This window comes from Melanaphis sacchari, unplaced genomic scaffold (genome assembly GCF_002803265.2).
Source record: "Melanaphis sacchari strain LSU unplaced genomic scaffold, SCAv2.0 Contig0_pilon_pilon, whole genome shotgun sequence".
Taxonomy (NCBI): Eukaryota; Metazoa; Arthropoda; class Insecta; order Hemiptera; family Aphididae; genus Melanaphis; species Melanaphis sacchari.
The window spans coordinates 20,827,837-20,850,515 of record NW_020270366.1 but is presented as its reverse complement, the minus strand read 5'-3'; the positions used below and the strand labels follow the sequence as shown (position 1 = coordinate 20,850,515).

At 24.6% G+C, this 22,679-nt stretch overlaps 1 protein-coding gene across 3 annotated transcripts; it reads right to left on the bottom strand.

Moving 5' to 3' along the window:
• Nucleotides 1-4,915: 4,915 nt before the first annotated feature.
• Nucleotides 4,916-12,525, bottom strand: LOC112597754 (phosphatidylinositol transfer protein alpha isoform). 3 transcript variants are annotated; one of them, XM_025343947.1, is made up of 11 exons: nt 12,218-12,525; nt 11,775-12,122; nt 10,302-10,332; nt 10,004-10,167; nt 7,534-7,633; nt 6,786-6,863; nt 6,445-6,522; nt 5,633-5,797; nt 5,413-5,534; nt 5,229-5,319; nt 4,916-5,169 (listed from the first exon to the last, which is right to left on the bottom strand). In XM_025343947.1, the coding sequence occupies exons 2-11, from the start codon at nt 11,789-11,791 to the stop codon at nt 5,122-5,124; spliced, it is 894 nt and encodes a 297-aa protein (XP_025199732.1). In that variant the 5' UTR covers nt 11,792-12,122; nt 12,218-12,525; the 3' UTR covers nt 4,916-5,121. The 3 variants fall into 3 exon arrangements, with proteins under 3 accessions (XP_025199732.1, XP_025199749.1, XP_025199740.1); XM_025343964.1 differs by lacking the exon at nt 6,786-6,863 and having other exon boundaries at nt 12,218-12,524; XM_025343955.1 differs by lacking the exon at nt 6,445-6,522 and having other exon boundaries at nt 12,218-12,521.
• Nucleotides 12,526-22,679: the final 10,154 nt, after the last annotated feature.

The window sequence follows — 22,679 nt, the reverse complement described above, 5'->3', positions numbered from 1 at the left end:
TTAACAACTATAATTTTGAATTTTTAAGTACTAAATACTAATTATTATTATTTTATATTTTTTTCTAATAGGTATATTAATATTGCTGATGCTGAATCTTCTTTTTGACTTTGAAGCATATAATTTATTTTGTGCAGGATCTGCGCAATTCGTAAAAGGATTTTCTAACAAATTATACAATTTTAATTTAAAAACAAAAATTTTTTTAGCCATAGTGATTTAATAGTTAATAATATGTGTCATGCCTACTGCCCAACAATCCAATTAGGTTAAATATTATGAACTACCTAATAAAAACATCAAACAATCACTGGTCATACTATTAAAAATGTATAAATGTAATTATAATTCACCAACAAGGGACTGGTTAGTGGGCTACTATTCTAAAGTTTAGTTTAAAAGGTAACTCTACAATGTAGCTACGTCATATAGGCGCGAGTAAACTTAGTCGAAGGGTATGCGACTGGCCGTTACACATTTGGATACAAAACGATATTTTTACGATATCGAGATTCGGTATACACATTCAGGTATACTTTTTTTTCAGATCCCAAAAATCAATACAATGTTTGGGTAACAAAATATTTTTTAAATAATACTACATTTGGGTAAGTACCAACGTTTGGGTGCAAATTTTTTACTTTTATACTCTTAACTTTATTTTTAGAATCTATTAGAGTTACCTAGGAGACTTCGCGAGGACGTTGGCTCTTAATAGTCTCCCAAAAATGTTTATTTTATTTTATATATGATACATATTATGTATAAGTTCGTAGTCGCATATACTACGATAATACTCATAAAATACCTAATCAAAATAATATAAGTAATTGATATTAATTGGTTTGGAAATAAAGTACCTATATCACTATTGTAGATCATATGTTTATAAAGTGTACCCAGACGTTCTCTGTTTTAACAGATAAAATTATAAAATACCTTTTATTTTATGTATCCAAGCGCCGTGTCTATTTGTACCCAAACGTGTTAGCTTTTCGATCAATGTGTTCAAAAGTTCAGCGGCCATGCGACTGTCAAACATTTTGTGAAAAATTGAAGTATCTGCTGTAAGTTTATTTTTGAAATACAATAAAATATCAAAAATGTTAGAAGAGAAATAATTATTTTATGAGAATTTAATATCGTAAAAAAATTGAACTTCAAATGTTTATAAAAAAATTAATGATCTTATATTAAATTTTCAAGCATTTCTACCCAGTAAATAATTTTTAATTGACATTTATAGAAAAAACTAAGGAAAATTGAAAATATTAAATACCTATATTTTGAAAATGTTATCATAAATATAAATATTTGGTAAAAATTTAAAGTATCTATCTAATTGATAATTAATTTTTGAGCTCCACTAAAAATCAAAAACGATTTTCCTGAATATTGTATTTGCGTTAACATTTCCGTTTTATCTGATAATAAAAAAATATATTGGGATTATTTTTGTTTGACTCCCCTAAGTACCAATTATTAATTAAATATAATTTTCAATCAGATACCACCTCCATTAGGTACTATAAATCAAAGCATTTTATCAACTACTTATCGTGTTTAGAAATAAAAAAAAATTTTAAATTAACACTTCAAAATAAAATCAATAAATTTATCGCATCATTCAGAATTTAAAATAGGTAAGGAGAAAAAGTTGATCACTATAGTACATGTATTACAGTTGAATTTAATGATGTAATATCATATTTAAAACGAAACATATTTTGGAGCATGATCAGTGGAGGATATTATATAGATATTATTACTTATATTTATATGGTCATTATTCATTAATATATAATTTATTTTACTAGTATTATAAGTTATGAGTCTATGACATTGTAGGTTGTTTAAATTTTTACTGAAAACATTGCATTTATTCTTTATCAATATGTAATCATTATAATTAATAAGGGTATACAGAATGGCACTAAATATGCACATTCCGTTATTTTCTTTAGTAACGTATTTCTTTGATGACATTTATTTTATTATATAAAATATATATCTGTACAATTAAGTGCAATAAGTTTACGAGATAAAAACAATATTGAGGTTACGTGATGAAGAAGCCACCCATCGCTAACACAAGATCAAATTCTTGAGATTTTTTTTGTACTAGATACAAGGAATGTCCTGTGGTGATAAAATTATGTTTTTCAAAAAGAACCTGATTTTTTTACTGTTAATTATTTAGTTAAGTGGGTACCTAACAATTTTTTTGAAAATTTTTAATGTAGGTAGTAGGTATCTAATTCAAAATTCAAATGAGTGCTTCTCAGTTATTTAAATATGATTTTACTGTTTGGTAGTCCTTAAAAATGATTTTGCAAATAAATAAAATAGATGTAATATTCGATTTATGTACTTAAGACTATTTTTAGAAGTTACAAGTGCTGAAGAATTAATATATTGATTACAATAATTTTAAAATCATTGAAGTTTCAATATCATTCAAACCTATATTCCTAGACTTATTACTTGTCTTTAATACTATCCATTAAGTTCTCTTAGCAAACATTAACATTAAAAAAAACAAAATATAAAAACGGAAGTCCAAAAATTATGTTAAAAGTATATATTATAATACTACTGTTCATCTTAGTAAAAACTAAAAATATAGTTTTTAGACCAGTTATTTTTTATATACATTAATCTTAATGTATTTTTTTAACAACGAAAATGTAATACATACTCAACTTAATACTGTAATCTGATTTTGTTCAGTCAAAGATGATTTGATATTTTAATTTTCAAAGTTTATGAGTATACCTATAAATTATAATAGCCATTTAAAATTTAAAGATTTATTATTTGCATTTAAATACTATTTATTATCATACCTATAAGTGTAAATAATAAAACCAGTTTCTCTAAATGCGTAAGGTATTATGTTTACCACAATTCCATGAACACTTAGCTATAAAATAGGTACTATTTTTGTTTATAAAAATATGCCTTAACTACAATAAAATATAAATCAACAGCTATAAGTCAAAACAAAGTTCAACGTTTGGATTATGCTGCAACAAGTACACAAGTATATAATATATAATTTTGTTTTTAGAATAACAAAGCAGGGTTTAAATATTTAAATAACCAATTTTTATTACCTAAAAACACTGTAACGAGTTATCTAATAACATCTAACAAATATAATCGCAGAGCGCACTTATCATAACGTAAAGTATTTTATTATAACATAATATTATAATAATTATAGTTCATTCTTTTTTGATCAAAAAATTAAATAATAATAATAATTTAATATATGCAATTAATACAAAATTTAATAGTTATTAGTTGTAAAAGTTAACTTGTTTTTAAAAATGATCTCTTTTACATGCTCCAACCAAAGTACTAAATTAATGTAATGCATAAATATACAATATATTATTATTATTATATAATAGTTTGTCTGACAGATAAACTTTTAAAGTACTACAATGTATACATAACATGTTATCTATAAATTATAAAGAAATGTAACACTTTAATAACATATTATAATGTAATAAGATAATCAATATATAAATTATTAATGTGTTTTTGTGTGTATATGTATTTAGATTGAAAACTTTTGACTAAATATAATATTTTAATGTTTAATATTCAAGATATATATATTTTACATTTTTTATTTTCACAGAAATTTGAACAAATTTAGACTTTTAAACGATCAACAACAATTTTTAATAATATATTTAATGAACTACAGTCCTAGAGAAAATAGTCATAGAATGATTTTTTATTTTCAAATTTATTATCAATAAAATGTTTCATAACTTATAAGCAACTCACATTTCATTAATGGCTATTTACATTTATAATTTTATAATTTAAGACATACAGTTACTTTGCAAGAAAAACAAAATGTATTATATGTAAACTTCACGTCTATCAAAATTGTGAATACACAGACATATAAATGCAACTTAAATGGTAATATTACAATACAGAGAAACTATTATGAATAATAAAATTATACAATGTACAACTGAAATTTACTTGTAATACATTTTGGTAATACCTGGTGAAATAAATAACGTGTCAAAATAATGTATTACGAGTACTTTCAGATAAAAAATTTAACAATTAAAAAATTGATTCAAACTATTTAGTTTTTTTTTTTACATTTCACTAGTCTACATTACACTATTGTTAAGTTAATTTTCAACTGAGGAAAAAGCTATTCATTTAATACTATAGCCAACAAGTAGTAAAATACACACAAATCCAGTTTGCACTATTGAAAAAAATCAGTACACTCTACATTACTGCAATTTGAACTTAAATGACATGGAAATTCACTAGTCTAATGTTCAACAATTATAATTTAATACATTTTCAAATAATTAATGCATTTATGTAATGCTATTATTGTCAAATTTTAAATTGTCAACTTTACTAAACATTTTAGTGAATTAACTATTAATATTGAAAATTATTAAAATTGAAATGGGTATTACAATATTGTTTGTACACAGACATGTGTATTGCTTAAATATATTTTTTAATATGGTAACCATAAAATTAAAAATCAATTAAATTTTAAATCACCGAATTTTGCAATACTTTTTTTTTTGTTTAACAAATGTATTAGTTAAGATAATTAATAATCATTTTGACAACTAAAAATAGAATTTGACTATGTTTACTTGTATACAATCACCATGAATTAACCATGAATATTCACAATCACTGTGAATCCATAAACCAATTATTAAGTAAAAACATAAGAGGAAGAACGGATAAGAAAATAAATAGAAAGTGGAATGACTTGGCTTTCTATAAAACAATAAATTATCAAAAAGTAATAATTATTTTTAAAAATAAATGTTGGTAAGTACCTATAACCGTAATATTTTTAAAAAGAGCTAATTTCCCTAAGAAATATAGTGACAATTTGGAGTATATTTGAAGTAAGAATGTTATTTTAGAATAAAATGTATAATATAATTTATAAATTTTTAGTTAAAATTAGACTAAGAGATAAAAATTACTAGATGTGGTATCATGTTGTTTTTATTCAACTTGGTTGGTGTTAGAATAAATATGGTTTAATTTTCAAAACGATTTCAGGCATTTGGATAGGTTTGTAAAGCTTTCAAAAATGTTTTAATCAGCATCTGCTTTCATTCCTCTAACAGTTCCTTCATTTCGTTGCTGCAATTAAAATGATCAATTAATAATGTTGTCAACTATTTATTTATAAGCAAACATACTTTGTCTAATACTTCTCGAGTTTTTTCTTCAATTTCACGAATATCTTCTAACGTAAGTCCATGCCAACGATCCATCCAACAAAATACTTGTCTATAAAAATTTTTTTTTAATTAATTTACATCATTAATTAAAATTACATTATAATATATAACACTATTAATTAACTTAATACAAATAATATACCTATGGAAATTAGTGAATAGACGTCGTTCTGACTTATGAATTAAGTTTTCTACTCGATTTTGCAGCCCAAACCATTTGAAGTCTGCAGATACCAATTTATAACAAGTCATAACTGGATTTGCCTAGAACAGTAGACAACAGTAATCCTTGATGTACATGGTATTCAAGTTTGGTAATAACAAAAGTGCGTATGTGTTAAAATAATATGAAATAAACATACTGTTTCAATCCAATTTCCTTGGAGAAGACCTCTTCCAGTCTTTTGACTTTTAAATTTTTTAGGATCTTCATCTTCTTTGTAATCTGAAGATGAAATAGGATCATTACCAATATCAATTATTTGTACATCTCGCTGTTTTAGTTTTTCAGGAGGTAATTCATGAACCTATTTTCAATAATAAATATGTATTAGAAATAATAATTATAATAGCAATAGAATAAAGCAAAATATTACCTAAAAAGCTGAATGATATATACATAGCATGAACACTAAAGTTATATTATATTTAGAATGTAAATTATGCACATAATAGTGTTAATGTATTTATATTATCTAATACACCTTTAGGATTAGATAATAATGAATAACTTAATACTCGAGTAATATGCAATTTGAAAGCTTTTACTTAAACAAAAATTGCTCATAATATTTATGAGGTAAAATAATTTCAAGATTTATTAGAAGAAAATGTGTTTAGTAAAACAATAAATAAGCAAAATATTGTTTGTGTACATTACATATATATAAATATATGATATTAATGATTTTAAAATAGAAACTTAAGCCAAATTTTGTTAAATTAAGCATTATAATACAATTTAAAACATAAAAAATAAATAAATTCTATGTTAGACAAAGCTATAAATAAATTATATATAAGCGAGATGATAAATAATAATACAAAATCCAATTTCAAATTCAAATAACAAAACAGTGTTAAAGCATTTTACAACAGTGTAGATTTTTGAGGTAGTAAATACAAAAATGTTTTGAATTATATGCTAATACATTTTAAGGACCACATCACTTACGTTTTCTTGTGTACCTCTATCAGCAATATGATATGATTCAATGACTATACTGAAATTTTCTTTCATATAATTTGGATTCTGTATGTACAAGCAAAACCACCAAACAAAAAGCAATTATAAGTTTAATTTTAAAATATATATTAAGGCACATGTTATGTATATTAATTAGATTATTATAAAACAGTGGGAAATTATAATGGACTGTTTTGTTTAGTTATGTTTCCAAGCATGAATAAATGACATTAACACCCAATAGTTCACACATAAAACAAAAATCCCTTTGCATAGATTATAGCGAGCATAATAGTCATAATCTTAACAACCTCATTTCTTTCACTTACATTATTTTGGGTTCCTCGATCAGCATAGTGAAATGATTCTATAGTTATCATAAATTTTTCTTTCATATAGTTTGGGTTCTATAAAAATAATAGACTTTTAAATTAAAATCCAATGTGCAAAACATTGAATATTAAACAGATGCTAAAACTGGTGATTAAATCATAAATCTCAAAAAGATATAAAAACCCATAAATACAAAGAGAAAATCAATGATGAAATTTTTACTGTAAGTTATAATAAATTTTACAAAAACAATAATTTTAAAATTCTTATGATAAAAGACAACAGTTCTATAAAACGACTAGCCTCAATCGTCTGATCAAATAAAACTAATATAGACATAATGTAAAATACTTTAATTTATTATATCTAATATTAATATAAAATATTATTTTTCAACTGTGTAAGTCTTGAGAAATCTTGTATAAACAAGTTATATTACAAAAAAAGTATCATTAAAAATTATTTCTTGTTAATAACTTCACATAACACAATAAAAAAAGAATATATATATATATTAGTATTGAATGAATGTTGCTTCCCATATAATCATAATTTCTTTCTTGGCTATTTTTAGCGAAAAAGACATCAGTGTAATTAGACAACAATTATAAATGCAAATTTTTATTTACTACTTTTTTGAAAACAGTATTTAATTATCCAATTTATATTGTATACATTTTTAAATTTATTGATAAAATAATTAAGATGTTGTATATGTAAGTTACAGTTATAAAAATAACTTACTGTAATCACGGTTCGGCAGTAAGGGTAAGCATTCCATGCTTCTTCATGAACTTCTAATGCTCCTTTAGGTGCCAAAAGTTTTATCATTCCAGGTACTTTGCTAAAATATAATAAAATACTTAGTTAATCTAAATATTCTACATTTAACAACATTAAATAGCGAGTAAAATTAGAAATATCTTGATAATAATTTGTTTGGTTTTAAATTAAAAAATTAAATATTATTATTATGTAAAATATAATTTGAACTATATCTAATAAATCAAAATTGAATTTATTTTTAATAATTCAAAACATCAATACACTAAACTTAAATTCAAAATATTTTTTTTTAACAAAAATCTACATTAAGCTTTAGGTTGTTTTTTTTATATTTATCATCTTATTTCAAAATTTAAATACTCATTAATTTAAAAAAAAAAATGTATATTTTAGATAATCTGGTCCAAAAATAAGCTATTTTATAACAATACATTTTAAGTTATTGAACATAAAAATTATAAAAAATATAGCCTATATATATAAAAAAAAAATGACTATTTTAATGGATAGTGGTGTTATATGATATAATACTTATTAAATTATTAGTCAAGTATAATGATTATTTGTGTGAAATATTTTTTTTTTAGATTTTAAAACAAAATTATATTTTGGAACCAGGAAGAAAGTTTTCTATAACTTATAACCATCAATAATATAGTTATTTGCATAAAATGACCTTCTTTAAAACCTGTTAGACATGTTAATTGATAGTAAATAGTAACTGCTCCAAAATTGCACAAATAAATGAATTTAATATAATTTCATGACAAGACAATAATACATCAAATACATTTTTTGATTACTAATAACATGAATAAATTAAAAAAAATTAGAAATGTTTTAAAAATATAAATATTCAGTATTAATTTGTTATCACTAATTCATTGTGATAATTGTTCATTAATGATTAGAGTATTACCATGAAATTACACATAGACAAATAATAAAAAAAACTGTATGGCTAAATTATTTTTGGTAAAGATAAGGATACAATATTTTTCCTTTGAGGATTGACTTCCATACATAAAAATTATTAATTCAACTAAATAGATACATAACTTTATTTATTACTTTCTATTAAATATATAAAAATAAGTTCTAATAGAAAGAGAGATTTTTGACCGGTCGATTTGGTATAATGATATGTAATATATAATGTCCAATTTGTATTTATTTGCTGTTATGGAAAAGCTGTAAATGTTTTGTATTTAAAAAATAATAATAAACTTAGAATAAAAATACAAATATTACTTCAAACTAATAAAAAACACTGTGTCAATGTTTGATATTATCTTATGATAAGAGGCCAATATTTTTTATTCAATTTTTAATGTTTTGTTTAAACCAACAGCTTTTTTATATTAATAAAGAGAAGTTATGCTTAAATGGTTCCTCTTTATGCAACAGTTCAAAGCTGGAGGGGGGGAGTATTTATGCTCAAAAATGTAAATTAAATAATATTTTAAATCTATTCTACAAATAATATTTTTGATTCAATTCTTAAAAATTTATTATAAAAACAAAAACAAATTTAATCATGTAAAAGGGTTATTTTAGAAATTAAATTTAGAATTTTGTTTTTAAGTAATATAGCAGATAAATAGGGCAAGGTTAATTTTTTTTAAGGAGTAGTTTAAAAAAAATGTCAACAAACATGATTTTAATGGCATTAAAAATTATTTTTCAAATATTATGCTTCTCATTCATTGTTACATCCTCCTTCATACTAACTATCACAAAATATAAATGACTTAAAACCCAGTCATAAATTCTTTCTGACTTTAAAAATTAAATAGCACAATGCTTAAAAAGTTAAACCTAACTAAAGATTGCAGTGTTATGGCTAATTTTTTTTGTTTTATATCAATTAAATTTTGTATTAGGTAAATCAATTAAGACCTATAGATCTACAATAAATAAATATGCTGGATAATTGTAATTATTAATTTTATTTATTAATTCAAACAGTATTAACATGAAGCTGAAACATTGTAGACACCAAGGCTGGAATAAAATGAAATATTTTAATATATTTTCACTCGATACTAGTTTAATGGCCTTGAAAAACATGTCATTCAATGTCATATTACATCCAATGTTAAACAAAAGCTTGATATGCTAAGTTAATAAACCAGATGTACAATACTTGTTTCATTTTTGAAAACATTCAAAAACTAGATTGAGCTTATATATATATATATATATATATATATATATTAATAAGGTAATCTGTAAAATCCTGAATCACTTATACAGGTTTTTAAAGTAAATTTGTAAAACAAACTACAAATGATATTACATAAGAATACAGGAACATCTAGTTTTATCAACATTTGAACTTATCCATACTTTATGTAAATATCGGGAAAATATAAATTGACTACGCATATAAATTATGATAATTAATATAAAGCAGCGTATTAATTACCTGGCCAAGTGATAAATTTTGTAAGTATACTGCCCTTCTGAATATTTTCCACCCAAAAGGGGATAATTGGTAAATGGTTCATTTTTCAACACTTCAATACCTTCTCCACCACCAGTTTCATTTTTACTGGCTTCGGCTACAGAGTACAGTTGAGCAATTTGATACTAAAAATATATATATATGTATAATATTAAAATAAAATATAAGGTATAAAGGGAAATAACAATTTATAACTATGATAGTTCATAATTTTCTAAAATAAAAATATTTCATTGGAAAATATATAATGAATACAAACCTCTTCAACTGTTAAGGGTAGTACCACACGGCTGCAACAAATAACATTTATTTTTATTAATAGGCATAAGTAAAAGTCAATATATCAAGTACTTATTAAGTTATTTAACTAATAGACATTAAATAAGTACTTAAATTATAATTTTTTATAGGAATAGATAGTATAAAAAGTGAATTAAGTTGAATTAATATGATTTTAGGTAATACAGATGACATAAAAGTAGTTTCTTGAAAAAAATTAATTTCTAAATTAAAACAATTAAAAAAACAGAAATTACTTAACCTTTCTAAAACATTTTAATTCTTAAAAATAAATATAAGAAGTACCTATTGAAATTGATAAAGATTTTACATTAATTAATTTGAATACAATTACAAAAGAATTTTACCAAAGATAAATTAAATGATTCAAATAGCAATAAAAAAAACTATGCAATTTGTCAAGTCATGATATTCATAAAAAAGCTTTTATGAATAATCAATTTATCATGGATTAATAATAAATTAAAGATTAATTGTAATTATTGAAACAAAACATTTATATTTATGATAATATGTAAATATATTGAATAAAAACTTATGGAGCATAAACTTTTACTCATTTTCAGTTTTGTTTGTATGGTAGAACAATATACTTATGTATATTGTATAGAATAATGAAAAATAATTCATAATTCAACTTTTATGATTAATCTAGGATTATTGATAAGGGTTGACACATTAATTTCTTAAGTACCTAGACAATTCAAAACTAAGAGACACGTTATTTCTTTGTACAATCATACATGTAAATAATATTTTAAAATATTTAAATTAAAAAATAAATAAATAAATGGCATAAAAACGTTATGGGTCACGATTTTTAGAACAAAAAATAATTTAACTAAGTCAACAGTCTACATAATAATGTTGAGATATATAATATTCATTGTGAAAATGTGTTGGATATTATATTATAATAGTAGGTAGTATGTACTATAAGTAAACGAAAGTAAATATAAAGTATAGAATTTAGGTAAAACATGACAATTTAAAGAATGGTTACTTATCGCTTAATTTGCGATCAAATAATATAATAAATAGTGATAACAATTGATAATTTTTTTTTATCTACCTCTACCGTGCACACTGCACAATCGGAGTAATAATAGTGGCGTGTCTAAGTAACGGCGTGGAAGGCGGTAATGTTTGGGGCAAGTGTCCAAACGCCCTGCCCGAAAGGGTTGTTAAAATCGCGAAAACCCAGCGGGTACACGGGGTAATCTCGTTACAAAAACGATTACATTATTATCAATCCTACGACGTCTACGATACGGGTTAGCGATCGGTTAAACCGTGAACCCAAAACGCGAAAGCGTGTGCGTTTGTATAACGCTAAAATAGAGATAACGATCGATCCGTAACCGTGTGCCCTAGAAATTTTGACCATTCAAACAAAAGCGGGTCGTGGCGATAAGTTTTTTTTAATACTCACAACTCTTTGATGAGCATCTTACGTCCGGCGACGGGGTCGGCACGATCAGGCGTTTACGAGCGAATACACCGACTGCAGCGGACAGACGGTTGTCGAGCAATCGGACTGTGTGTGGTGTACTGGTGTGTCGACTGTGTCGTGTTGTACTCGTGTAGTCGTGTGTGTTCGCACTTCGTCGCGTACTGTATCGCTGTACGTGCGTGCGTAAAGCGGAGAGGTGTGGGCGGTGTGATGCGCGCGCTCGTCGTCCCTCTGTTCCGTCGGAGAGAGACGATACTCAGTGTCGAGTGTGTCGACCGTTGCCCGTCGGTGGTCGGGGTGTCAGGTGCTCAAGACTTGGCGAAATGACTGAAAACGAAAATTCGTCACGACAACGATTTATGTAATAATATAAAATGAAAAATCACTACGAAGGATGTTGCCCGATGTATGCGTGTACCTACCGCGAGCTGCGTTAAGTCTCGGAAAACGTTATTAATATTATCGATTTTGAGCAGTTCTCGGCGGGGCGACTGGACGAAATAATATTATTATCACCGCCGATGATTATGAGCTGTAGCCTATAGCAAACAAGAATCAAGAAGCAAACCAGAGAGCCGATTGTAAATAATGCAAAAAGCAATACGTTGTAAAACTGGCGCCGCTGATAACCAGATTTTCAGGAGTACGTAGAAAATAAAAAAATTCGATCAGTCGGTGCGGGACGAGGTCTTGGCAGTACGCGAATTGATTGTCAGACCTGTTTTTCTGGCCGTACGCGAATCGATTGTCAGACCTGTTTCTTCGGCAGTCCAGCAGCTAGTATGATATCGGCGAGCGCACACCGCGACATCTGCCGGTGCGCTACACATTTAACACGGTGTCATTGATAATAATATATTATTATCGTGCGTGACGTGTGTGGCGAGTGCGTGTCCTAGGAATTTTTTTCAAATAGGCACTCACTACCCAAATACCCAATGGTAATAAAAAAAGCTAGATTTAAAAAAAAAAAAAGTCGACACAATCTACACGTCAAAAGTATTTATTAGTTACGTAGGTTCAGAGTACGATACGTATCGCTGGTATAATGTATATAAACTGATATAAATTTAGTTCAAGAAGTTCCACATCATTGACTTTCTTTAATGCTCGATTTTGAACCTACTCGTATCGATCCACTTTAAACTTTTTCCTTGAAAATCTTGAATGTATATTCCTAGAAACAGTAGAAGCTCTGTAGTCTGTACACCAAGTGACTTCTTGGACTTTGGAACGATAATGATAGCTAAAAATATTAAATGCAAACTTAGTCCTTGCCTTTGATAATAAATCAGGAGCGGGCTTACCTAGTCTAGCTTCACAAGCGGGGACAGTAGAGAGTGACCTAACCTATTGACCAGCAAGTTGTATTTGAAACCAAAAAGCTACAATTTTCATTCATAAAACATGATTTTTCAAGTTTAAAATATTTGTTTAAGAAATAAAAAAAAACATTTTAAAAAGTTACTCATAATAAAAAAAATTTACAAGCCATATTGCATATTTGTTTGTTACAATCGTATTACTAAGCACTTAAAAACACTTTTAGATAATGACCTATGTATTTACTACTTGTTCACATGGTAAAATTAAATAAATAATTTTATTTTTAATATATTTTATATTACAGCCCTAAATTTTTCCTTAATTATATACATACACATTTATCACCTAATAACAGTAATAAAACAAATACCGTCCATCTTCTAAACTCCATATCCAATTTAATTCTTTGATGATCGCAGATAGAGAATTATTTTGATTTTTGTTTTTTTATGTAAAATGAGTACCTACCTACTATACATTTAGAATATTGGTTATCAGCTTAAATTTATTTATCACAGATAATAAACTTTTGGGGTATAGGTATTAATTATATATAGAGGAGGTATATTATAAGATGGTCAGAAAAAATAATTAATAAATCTCTTTTTAATGGTTTAGAATGATGTAATTTATGACTTTCTAATTTCTAGCTCTGATCCTGCAGAAATATGTAGGTATTTTGGGTTGTTTCTTGAAATTTAGTGAAACAATATTTATAATAAACAATAATTTATTATAAATAACAAATAGTTTTAACTATAGAAATTAATAAATAAAAAATGACCACATTGAATAATATTGATGATACAATTTTTTGAATTCTAAAGATGATTATATTATGATCTCTGATTATATTATATTAGAGGTTACGCAGGTTTATTAAAATATGGTCGATACCTATTACTTGAATGCGCTATTAAAAACCTGATGGAAATTAAACTGCTATCTTTGATGTTTTTTTTTTTTTTTTTTGGCTATTTTTTATGATTTAATCGAAATTTTGAAAAGGATTATACCTTTCCAGAGTAAAATCAGTAGCATAACTGGTACTTAATTTCTAATCGATATAACTCTGTATAAAAAGTATGTCAAAGTGGCGCCTAAAGGTTTTCAAATCACTGCAAGCATAAAAATATTTGTAGATTTTCTTCAACTACCCCAAAAATGTTTACCATAACAAATTGTAATATTATGAAAATGAGGATATATTTACATAACTGTATAGCACATCGTATAACCACGTAAAGTACAATTACGTTATATGTACATAAAAGTGGGAACATTATAGGTAGAAAGGTAATTTTTTTCAAACGTTTTAACTTAAATACCTAATATGAGTTAAGTTTTTATTTAGTTTAGTAACTTTGTAACCATTATATCCATTCTAATAACTTAGTTTTTTCAGTTAAATTTAAAAATGATAGATGTCACACAAATATAAAAATCATTTATTTATACTTATTATGTAAACATTATGTCTTATTATTTAGTTATTTTATTGCAGAATTTAATGATTTTCAATAAAAATAAACAGTAAAAATTATAACTATATTTAATAATTAAGTTCTTAAAACTTGGGGCATACTTGAGCAACATTTTTGCCTAGAAAATCGATATGTTGATCGGCTTTCATCATTTATCGATCCATACATCTAAACAAATATACTTGAAAGTTTCATTCTCTATCATTTTTTTTTCAAAGAACAAATTTTAAGATTTTTGTATTTTAGTCTTATTTATAAATTTATAATAATACTAAATGCATTATCTAATTTGGTACAGATAAATTGTTACACTGCTGGGCATCAATCTTTCATCATTTTTTTTTTTTTTTTAATTATGTTGTTTGGTATTATAAAATGACGGTGAAATCTGAATTTGTCACTCAAACTTAGTTTCAAAGTTATATCCATTAAAGTTTGTCATTTTTATGACATTTTTACTACCTTCGCTTTTATCGTGAACAAATTGACGTGATGCAATGGAAACGAAGCTTAATCGATAATATTTATATTGTACAAAATTCCAAAACTATACGTCTATACGTATTTACTTTAATTTCGCACCTTTTTTTTATTTTAGACACTATACCTATGTATACTTGTAATACGTGAATATGTAAGTAAAGTGTTAGGTTATGTAAAGTTATATATAGAATTAGATTAAAACATTCAATGAATATCATAAATTTTAAATAATCACTTTTAAGAATTTTTTAGGTATACTTCGGATTACGCGAATGTACTGTTATCAGCTCTCTAATATAATAAATTAATAACATTAATAACCTATTTATGACATAATATTATACTATATAACAAATTATCAACAACAAGTCTATATATTATTATACAATTAGTAATTTACTTGTGAGTAGTAGATTAGATTTGGTTCCATTATTTTTTAAGTATAGAGTATAGTTTATTAATATTTTTTTTTATTTCATGTCCATTGACCATTGGTAATATATGCCAGAATATCCAGAATAAAAGATTTAAGTATAAAATAGCAATCGTTGACGAGGCCGGGTGAAATTATTTTATTTACTATTTATCAGCGAATAGAAACCTAACATTTATTTTTAAAAACCTTATTATATTATGTAAATGATTTTCCGCATTAACGTATCATTAATGTATAATATACAAGATATTTATATACCTATTATACCTATATACCAATATGGACGTAATTTGGAAAATTTTTGTAGGGAAGAAAAATGTATTTTATGTTAGTGTAATCACAGAGTTGATTTATTAAATCTATAGTTGAAATAAGTGTATAATGTACTTGATATTTAAAATAAATATTATATTAAAGAATTTATCTTCAAAGTTGAATATCGAAGAATTTTTACTGTTCCAAAAGGTAATGACAGAAAAAAACACACATCATTGTAAAATGTATATATCCATAATTCAGCTCAAAATCTTAAATTGTAAATTATTATTAAAAAAATGTTTAAGTTACTCAATCACAATTTGTTAATTGTGAGAATCAATAAACTTACTGAACTAACTTTTAACTGAGAATAAGTTAAAATTTTTCTTTTTAAAATATTTTACTTCAAGAGTATAGGATTTATTGTACATAAACAGCAAATTTATATATACCTATACTTTAATCTATTAATGTATTTTTAATGTTTAATTAACTTCATTAACTCAATGCAGGTAATTTTTCATCGTTGTTCATTTCTGTAACACAGTAACTGGTATATAATATTTTATATCGAGTTGACTTTTATTTGAACAGAATTTTATTAAAATACAATAGGTATTCTTATAGTGATTTACATCAGTCAATCGGCAATAATTATGCACATCGGAATCACAAACATATTATAAGAACAACCGATAATTTACTATTTAAATTTTATATACGTAATTTGATTTAACGTACAATAATAGTATTATAATATCCCATAAATATATATGGTAGCGGTTTCGCACGGGTGATTCTAGCTATAATTGCTGTGATTATTAGGCAAAACAAATATTTATTTTATATGTCTAAATAATATTATATCATATTAAAATGTGAAACAATATGTTTTTAATTTCGTGTAATTCCCATAAATTAAGTATAGCTTTTAGAAATTATAACAATTACCTCTAATAATATTATAAAATATGCACTATACACCGGGTGCATTCATATACACTTATCACTCAACATTTTTTTTTATTAATAATAAAATAATTAAATTATGATTTTTGGAGTATTTTAAACATACTTTAAAATTATATTTTTAAATTTTTTAAGATTTTTTGTGCTGGTTAGTATTAACTATTAAGTTATTGAGTCTTATAGCGATAGGATATTCTGTTTTTTTAAATTAGAATTTCCTTATTTTGCAATAAATTATTTTTTAGTGGATACTTTTTTTGAACATTTTAGTGTACCTAACACAATATTCAAGAGAATATAGTTTTAATTACTAAAAAGCTTATAATATAAATAACAGTCTTTAAAAATAGTTAAAAAAATTACAAAAATGCTTGTTAGCATGCACCTATTATTCTTAGTACGTGCAGTAAAATTGGTAAGTTAAAAATACGTTTTTAAATTTTGATTTTTAAATAAAATAAACATTATTTATCAGAAAAGTTATTTGCTTAATACTTTAAAATAGAAAATGGAATCTTAATTCGAAAAAACAAAACTTTGTACCTCCACAAGACACTCTTTAAAAGTAGTAGGTATGAAAAATTTAAAAAACTTTAAAAACATAATATTTAAGTATAATAAAAATACCAAAAATATAATTTTTAACAATTGTATTATTGGAAAAGAGAAATGAGCATACTTTGGTAAATCATCATACTGTATATTTTTCATCATCGTCGAGCAACCTTGAGCGGTGGTGATTGGTCATAGGTAGATTTATATGATATAATACACGACATACGCAAGTCGGTCTTTTCAAGGCAGGCTTGTAGAAGAGACATTATTATAATAATAAAGTTACGAACTAAATAAAATTACGCCCCTAATGAGTAGGAATCGCGAAAATGTATACTAAGCTTATCACTATATAGTAGGTAATAATGTATTATTGCCATTATATTGCTTAGACTATTTAGTTGTACAACATTTCTTACAAACGGGACGTTTAATATTATAATACATTTATAGCTGTAATGCCGGGTAATCATAAAACTCGTAACGATTTTGAAAAATTTTCTATTTCCGGAGCCTACAGATCCCAATCTGGTTATATATATCCTTAAGTAGAGTGGAATAAAATAACCCAAAAAGATGTTGGTAATTAAAAAACTTAGAAAATTAAACGATAAAAAGTAGTGTTTTGTAATAACTAAAAATTATAGAAAAGAAATATTTTCAAAAACAATATTTTCTGAAATATATAGTGTCCTATGTTAAATAGATCACCCTGTATATGAATTTATTTGATAAGCATACGTCATATCAATATATAAATATATATGTATTTACAAAATATAATGAATGTATACCTATGCAATTGAAACAGATCTCATCGTATAATGCCTATGATAATAATTACGCTCATATTGATTTTGTATTGAATTTAAAGATATATGTGTCTTTATATTGCATAATAACTAACATCATGTTTAAAAATTGATTTCTGGTAGAAAATGAAAATAGTTGGTACATATGGGAAAAAAAGAAGGTCAAAAGTAAAAATAATCGAAAAAAAATTATAGAAAACCGGAATTTTAATACAAAACCAGTTTTTGATAAAATTAATTTTTTTTTTGTTGTTATTCAAAAGTGAATAAAATAAGCCTATAGAAACTTGAAAATTAAAAGAAATATTAATAATATTATTTATTAAAGATGATATGAATAAAATATAAAAATATTTTATCTCTTTTTGTTTTATTTATAGATATTTAAATTTCATATTTTTTTTGTTGATTTTTTTCGATTTTATTTTTGTTAGTGAGTAAAATCCTTAGAGATATAATAATATATTCGAGTATATTTATTAACCTTAAAAGGTTCAATGTAATTTTTTTCAATAGAAAACAAAAAATATTAAATTTTTTTTTAATAAGTATTCAAAGGATAAATTTTTACAAAAGTCATTTTGTATATTAAAACAACAAATATTTTAAAATTACTTTTTTTTGTTTAATTTTTTTTTTTTTATACCAAATCTTTGAAAGTGTAATATAAGAGTCCAAGAATATTTAAACACTCATATATTTGATACCATTTAAAGTTAGATTAGAAGGTATCTACTATTTTATCTCAACGGAATAATTAATTGTACTGTAAAAGAATAATTTTTTAAATGAAAAGCACCGTTTTATTGTAAATTACTGTTAAGCAGATAATTTTTTAAACATTTTTATACATATAAATCTAACTCAAACAAACAATTTTTTAATTATTAAATTAAATGAAGTAAAAAAGGTACACAATAATACCTATAAATTTAAAAATATACATAACGATTTGAAAATTATAGTTATTAATTTTAATATTTAAATGTTTTAGTTTTTGTGATTATTTAAAATAATTATTTTTTCAGTGTAATAACTAATAATTACTTACTTACAAGACCATGAATATATTATATATTTTGCATAAATCATTATTTTGAACTTTAATTTAGATCTATAAACATTAAAAAAAAAAATTTCTTGGAGAAAGTAGTAGTCATCATATTTAAAAAAAAAGGTTTGTAGGTACACAAGGCACCAATCAATCAATGGTATAAAATATTTATAAATAGGTTATCTGTGAATAAAGATTTTAAATATACTAAATTTATAATTTAAATAAATGTTTTATTAAACAAGACAAATCAAAATTTCGGTGAGTATACTTAGCGAATTATTCAGTAAGTAGATAAAATATTTCAGTCGTTCATTATATGTAATACATAAAATACCTTCCTACAAGTCACGTCATTTTTCCAAAATACTCATTTTAAACCTACGTCACGTTGTTAAGTATTCTAATGTCAGTTGAAGACTCACATAATAATAAAATAATAAACATTATAACATATAAGTGTGGTATAAATAGTTTCTAATCACCACTATCATACGTACCAATTATTATTTTTATCTTTAATTTTTTAAGTTTTAAAGTATCTACCACAGAATAAATTATTTTGTTATAGTACTTCATTGGTTTTTGATAGTATTATTTATTTTATTTTAGTGGAATAGGTGAAAATAATTAATCTTAACAAACAACAATTATCTATTTAATATTATCCTATTACATTATGTATAAATATATTTGTATATACATGGCACATATTGATTGATTAAATTATAATTTATATCAAAAATTTTAATTTTAATTTTAAAACCAACCATAATGGGAAAGGAAAAAGTTTTGACTAAATAATTGAGATAATATTAAAATGTGAGGAGCACTAACAATTATATCAAAGACTAATAATTTTATAGCGATTGGATTTGTTAATTAAATATAATTATGTATTATTACATAGGTAGCTAGCCTGGCTAGGTGTTCCTATTAAAAAAGTGAAATATTAGTTGGTAACAGTATTATATTCGACCTTCAAAACAAGTGAAGTCTACATCATTTTATTTTGGTGGGGATTGTGCTAATTATAATTTCCCCGAATACTGTACCTATTGATACTAGTGGAAAGAGCCATTTTATAGAAATCATAGACGCTAAGTACTTGAGGGACCCGGGGATAGCGCTCTGAAGAAAAAATTAAGTGAGGGTTTAGACCTAAAGATTAATAAGTAACAAATAACTTGTTGTAAACAAGGTTCGATAGCATAAAGTTCAGTGTCCAAAAATATTTTAAAAACCTGACATAGTGACATTTATGGTAGAAATATATTTTAAGGAAGGACATTTTAATGAGGAAGGAGGTCTATCATCTTTTATCGCTAACAATTAATAAACGTATAATATTAAAATAATGTCAAAAGTATGACATCAAAATGTATTTAAAATTATATTATTAAGGTATCTAAAGGAAAATTAAAAACTCAGTCTAAAATGTAATTATATAGGAGTACATACCCTTAATTTTCTTTTCTCATTACAAAAAGTTTCCTTCCATAAAAGTATACCTAGAAATCTTAAAAAAGAATTATCGATTTTAGTGACTCAAATATAATTATATACACATTTCTTCACTATTAATTCATTAATATTGTAAATCTAGTAAAAAAGAAAACCGAAATTTTTTTTAAATAAATAAAAATATTATTTTATCTAAAATAAACAGTTAAGTACTTTGTATAGTTGTACTTACCCGTGTTTTTTCTGCATTTTGTTTATGATCTCTTACTAGTCTTACTTTTGGGTCAATAAAAAAAATCCTAGAATGATTTTATAAATGTATTTTTGCAGTTTACCTATCATATATTTATATTTATTGTCACGAAGTGATATAATATGGGTTCTTGATATGAAGTCTTAAAAATCAAGAAAAATTGATACAGGTATGTACTTCAGTAGATTAAAATGTTTATTTACAAATATTAATAGTATAGAAAAAATATATAGAGATAAAATGTATTATTCTAGTATATTGAGGGGCTACAACCATGCGGTAAACTTTTTAATCAAATTTTTTATTTCTCTCCATCAAATAATGTGTATTATTATTTATTAGTACTTTAAGGAAGAATGTTCACTTGCAATAGTGATTATTAATTTTCCAGTTCTAAATTCTAATTGATTAATCGCTTTAACATAACCAGCTGAGTTGTTATTATTAAGTATTGCATCGACATTACCTAATAAAATTGCATTTCTATGAATTTTACGCAACAAATATGCAAATAAAATCATTGAAAAATACTGTATGATGTATTATATTTACAATTTACTTCCTAAATGGAGTAGAATACCATGAGGTACTCTGTTCATTATATATATTATTACGTAGAACGAGTAAATAATAAAAACGTTTGGTGAAAATTACGTCACACAGAGAACATATATTTAAGTATATGTAGCTGGTTATTGTAGTCTATAGCTAGCTCATTGTTAAGTACTAATACTAGTTAATAACTAATAAATACATAGCTAGTATTTGATATTTAAACACTGAAAAGAATAAATAATTTTATTACCGTGCGTTGCTTAATTTTTATTCGTATTGAAATATTAAATTATAATAATACATTCGTCGTGACTTATTTATACTGAAGCAGATCAAAATCTGTAAAAAAAAAAAAAATTAAATAGGATATCATTAGAAAATAATTACAGTTATACCTATATCCTACTTTATACTTACATTTTTAACTGTTGACTTAGCTGTACAAATTTAACGGCGCTGCACGACTGGGAATTTTCACCTGATGGTATTCAATGTTAAAACAGCGTTTGAGCACTCGATATCCCTAAAAAGCAGCAGTGGTAATTTGGATAAGACTCATAATTTTTATCATAAAATTAATAATACATTTTGACAAATTTTTACCTACGTGATTGACATTAACTTTCGACCGAAATGGTTTATAACTATTCGACATTTGCTCAAAGAGATTACATTTTAAGTCCTAAACGGTCTCACCCTTAAAAAGATATAATGTATAGGGATTAAAATTATATTTAAAAATTTTAAATTTCTTCAATATTTTTGTATTTAAATTAGTATTAATTTATAAGAAATCATAAGTGAAGATTATGAGTAATAAAGGATTTAGTAATGCGCTTTGCGACATATCACACAATATTTCTAGAGTTTCACTATAATAACTATTGAGTTTAACTCTTTAAGTTCTATCTCTTGAAAATATTTAAACTAATTATTAAGTATATTACGTACACCTGTGTATTTTAATATTGTTATCAATAATTTATGATTAACACAATCAAAGGTTTTTCGTTTGTCTAAGAAAATACCCATCACTATTTTAACACTTTAATAGTTGTCAATCATTAAATTTTTAATAATTGTGCATAATTTCCTAATAATATACTACCTACCTATATTACATTTGGTAGGTACGTATCTGGGACTTCATATTGGGAGGGAGGGTGATTAATTTTTTTATGAATAGTCCAAATCCTCCATAATACCTTTTTATTATTCGACCGGTGTACTTTTGT